We start from the raw sequence: 3,587 nt of genomic DNA, 5'->3' as shown, positions 1-3,587 counted from the left end.
GCAACGGGTTTGGTGTTTTATTTTTTGTTTTATTGTCTCTATATTGAAGTTACCAAGTTAAGAATATTTCCCTGCTTACCTTGATTATGTGTTTAAAATCAAAATATGTTTCAAGAGCATACGATTGAACTTCTTTTTATCTATGAGAATTAATTTTGGAAGGGAAGAAAGGCTTGACTACAGTGATGGCAATATGATGGGAAACTCCTCAGATAAATGCATATCTTTGCTTCTGCATCTTTGTCTCTTTGAGAGGCCCAGTCTTAAGTGTGCGTCTCCTTTCAGATGAGAGGAAGGCTCAATTCCAGATTGGTAAGTGACTCAGAAGTTCTTTCAGGCAATGAAATTCCACAAATAATAAGAGGCTCGATGTTTCTCTAAGCCTCATTCCCAAAAATGTTCAGGCAGAGTATACCATTGGCTATGTTCACTGTGAAGGACCATCAGTGGAAGAGAATATAGAAAAGATGTTGAACACTTTCTTTTACCTTATTTGGAATATCCTTTCATTGAGATCAAAAGAAAAAAATGAAATTATTTTAATAATTATTTCTTTAGCTTTCTCTTCATTGTCTCTTTTATTTGTTGATACTGTGGGTCTCACTCTTTCTCAATTCTTTATTCCATTACTCTGTTCTTCCTTCCTTTTTTGTTTTTCAGTCCTTTCATCCCCCATTCCTTTTTTCCTCCCTTTCACTTTTCCTTCCTTCCTTTATTGTTTTTTCTTCCCTCCTTCCTTCTTCTTTGCCTCCTTCCATCTTCCCACCTTCATTTCTTAAACTATCCATCTTTTCTGCGACCACTCCTTTCTTCTCTTTCTTTTTCTCCTCTTCCTTCTCTTGTTTGTCTTTTCTTCTGACTTATATTTCTCCACACATATACACAAACCCAAAGACTTTCAAGTTTAGGGAGACAATGGTCACACAGAGAGTTAAATATGCAACTGAATAGTGATAGAATATTAGTGCTGAGAAGAGAAGCTATAAAGAGTACCAGGAGAGGTGAATGATATTTCATCATTTGGTCCAATTGCAGGCTGGCAGAAAACATCATCGTACCCTGGTAAGTGACATTTTTCTGACCATTATTAACCTCCTCAGTTATACGATATGTAACTGAGACCCTAAATCCTGTAAACATCATTCTAAATAATGCATGAAAGAGAAGACGATATGCTATATATCATTTTTGTTCCCTAGAAACCTTAGTAAGAATCATAATTTAAAAATATTTTTCTTTTCATCTTTTTGTCACCTATGCCTCACAACACACTTAGAAGTTAATTAAAGCACATATTAACAAATTAAGAGAGAGTTTCTTTGCTCAGACAGTTGAATTTACCTTTTCTTTTTTCACTAATCCACGGCAAGTGCATTGAGGTCATGTAATTTTTCTGTCTGTCTAAGGAAGGGATAACTTCGTCTTGGGGAGCACCAGTACACTGTACCACAGAGAGCATAAGTTAGAGGAATTAATTCTTAGGGAAATGTTTAATAAGCAAATCAGTGGAAAATTAGGTCAGGCAAAAGGTACAAAAGAAATTTGGGACATCAGCAAAGGAAGCATTAGAAAGAATAAGTTACATCTTCTGCCAGGAAATTCAAATAAAAGGTCTCATGATGCACATTTATTTTTTTTTCCAGACTGGAGGAAAGAACTTTTCCAGGCTGGTGAGTTATTCCTTGATGGTGTAGAAGGGACTCTGCTTGTTATAGTCAAGCTCAACCTCAGGGGAAGTTGTTGGAGAAGGGCGGTGACAGACTCCACATGTGAACATATACATCTCCCACAGACCCAAATATAGCTCTCTAATATAGATATCTCTGTTTCCAGAGTCATTCTAAGCTTTTTAGAAATTAAACGAGTAATTATCTTTGCAGCAAATGTGAGTCTGGACCCAGACACAGCCCATCCTAACCTCAGCTTGTCTGAAGAGAGAAGATGTGTAACCTGGAGTGAGAAGCCTCAAGATCTACCTGATAAGCCACAGAGATTTAATTCACTTCCCTGTGTGCTGGGTCAGCAAGTCGGCACCTCAGGGAGGTGCTACTGGGAGGTGGAGGTTGGGAACAGTGGAGCCTGGGACCTAGGCATTTGTAGGGATAGTGTAATGAGGAAGGGGAGGGTTGTCTTAAAACCTGAGGATGGTTTCTGGGCCATCAGGTTTTATAAGAATGAGTACTGGGCACTGACCTCTCCAGAAACACAGCTTATTCTAAAAACTCCCCCTGCCAGAGTATGTATTTTCCTAGAATGTGAGGATAGATGTATCTCATTTTATAATATGACAGATAAATCCCACATTCATACCTTTAATCAGTGTCGCTTCTATGGGTCCTTAAGGCCTTTCTTCAGACTTTGGTCTGGTGATTCAGGTCACCTGACCATCTTGTCCAGTGACTGAAACAGCACAACCTGATGATAACGCTCACCGTGCCCAGTCCTGTCCTGGGAACATCATATACCCTGCCAGTCATGGAGGATAGATGCATCTAGTTGTGGGGTGAATTCTCCCATACCAGGAGCAAATTATTTTTCTCATTTTTTCCATGGCTTTTCCTACCTTTTTATCTCCCTCATAAATTGGCTCACAAAAGCTAGGTGCAGTGTTCGAAAGTGTGTGTTGCTTGCGGTATGTTTGTTTAATGTAAATATATATTTACATTAAATATGATATAGTATGTACTACAGTATAGTATATTTATTGTAGTAAATACATGTATCATATATATGCACTCACGTAATATAATCATATTATCATTGTAAATATACACAAAGAACTAGTGTCTGTGATTGTCTATATGGTGTAGAAAGTTCTTGAATATTGGACAAGGGTAGGAATTATGGGAGATTAACTTTTCATTTTGTATTCTCTTGTGCCTTTGGTTTTTATGCTGTGTTTATAAAGTGAGTATTCAGGAAAAAAATGTTTTAAATAAACACACAGTTGAAGTGTTCTCAATTGTCTACCCCACTGTGACATTCAGAGAAAGGTGAATCTTTACAAGCTTGCTCATCAGCTCTCTGTGCGTGAACTTAATCTACATTACAGACACATTTTTTACCATCTCCATTCTCTCCTGAGGTATTCAATCATTCCTGTCTTTTCTTACATTCACTTACGTTCTGAAAGTTTTTTTTTTAAATCTACATGCAGTAAAATTGATTTCTAACACATGTATAGATTCATGTCAACACTAGTACATTCAGGGTACATAACAGTTCCATTATCCAAATAAAATCCCTCCTAATCAAACCCGTTGGCTTCAACTCCATTCCGACTCATAGCGACTCTATAGGACAGAGTAAAACTGCCCATAGGGTTTTCAAGGAGCAGCCGGTGGAGTCTAACTGCTAACCTTTTTGGTTAACAGTCTTAGCACTTAACCACTGTGCCACCAGGGCTCCCTCCTGCTATCCCTTTATAGTCCAAACCAAAAACCAAACCCGTTGCCATTGAGTTGACTGTGACTTCACTCCATAGGATTTTCAAAGCTGTGACCTTTCAGAATCAGATTGCCAGGCCTTTCTTCCAAAGAGTTGCTGGGTGGGTTTGAACCACCAACCTTTCGATTACTGATTGAGCA

The 3,587-nt window shown here is 38.1% G+C and overlaps 1 protein-coding gene across 1 annotated transcript in view; it reads left to right on the top strand.

Annotated features, from left to right (window-relative positions):
* Positions 1–2,937, top strand: part of LOC111819425 (butyrophilin subfamily 1 member A1-like) — a 5,864-nt gene extending 2,927 nt beyond the window's left edge. Inside the window, exons 4-7 of the mRNA XM_023725880.1 lie at positions 286–312; positions 1,036–1,062; positions 1,644–1,670; positions 1,881–2,937. Coding sequence (XP_023581648.1) covers positions 286–312; positions 1,036–1,062; positions 1,644–1,670; positions 1,881–2,404 — 605 coding nt within the window. The 3' untranslated portion in view covers positions 2,405–2,937. The remainder of the gene's footprint in view (positions 1–285; positions 313–1,035; positions 1,063–1,643; positions 1,671–1,880) is intronic.
* Positions 2,938–3,587: the final 650 nt, after the last annotated feature.

Source organism: Trichechus manatus, unplaced genomic scaffold (assembly GCF_000243295.1).
Source record: "Trichechus manatus latirostris isolate Lorelei unplaced genomic scaffold, TriManLat1.0 scaffold00708, whole genome shotgun sequence".
NCBI classification, from domain to species: domain Eukaryota; kingdom Metazoa; phylum Chordata; class Mammalia; order Sirenia; family Trichechidae; genus Trichechus; species Trichechus manatus.
This window is presented reverse-complemented; position numbering and strand designations above follow the sequence as displayed.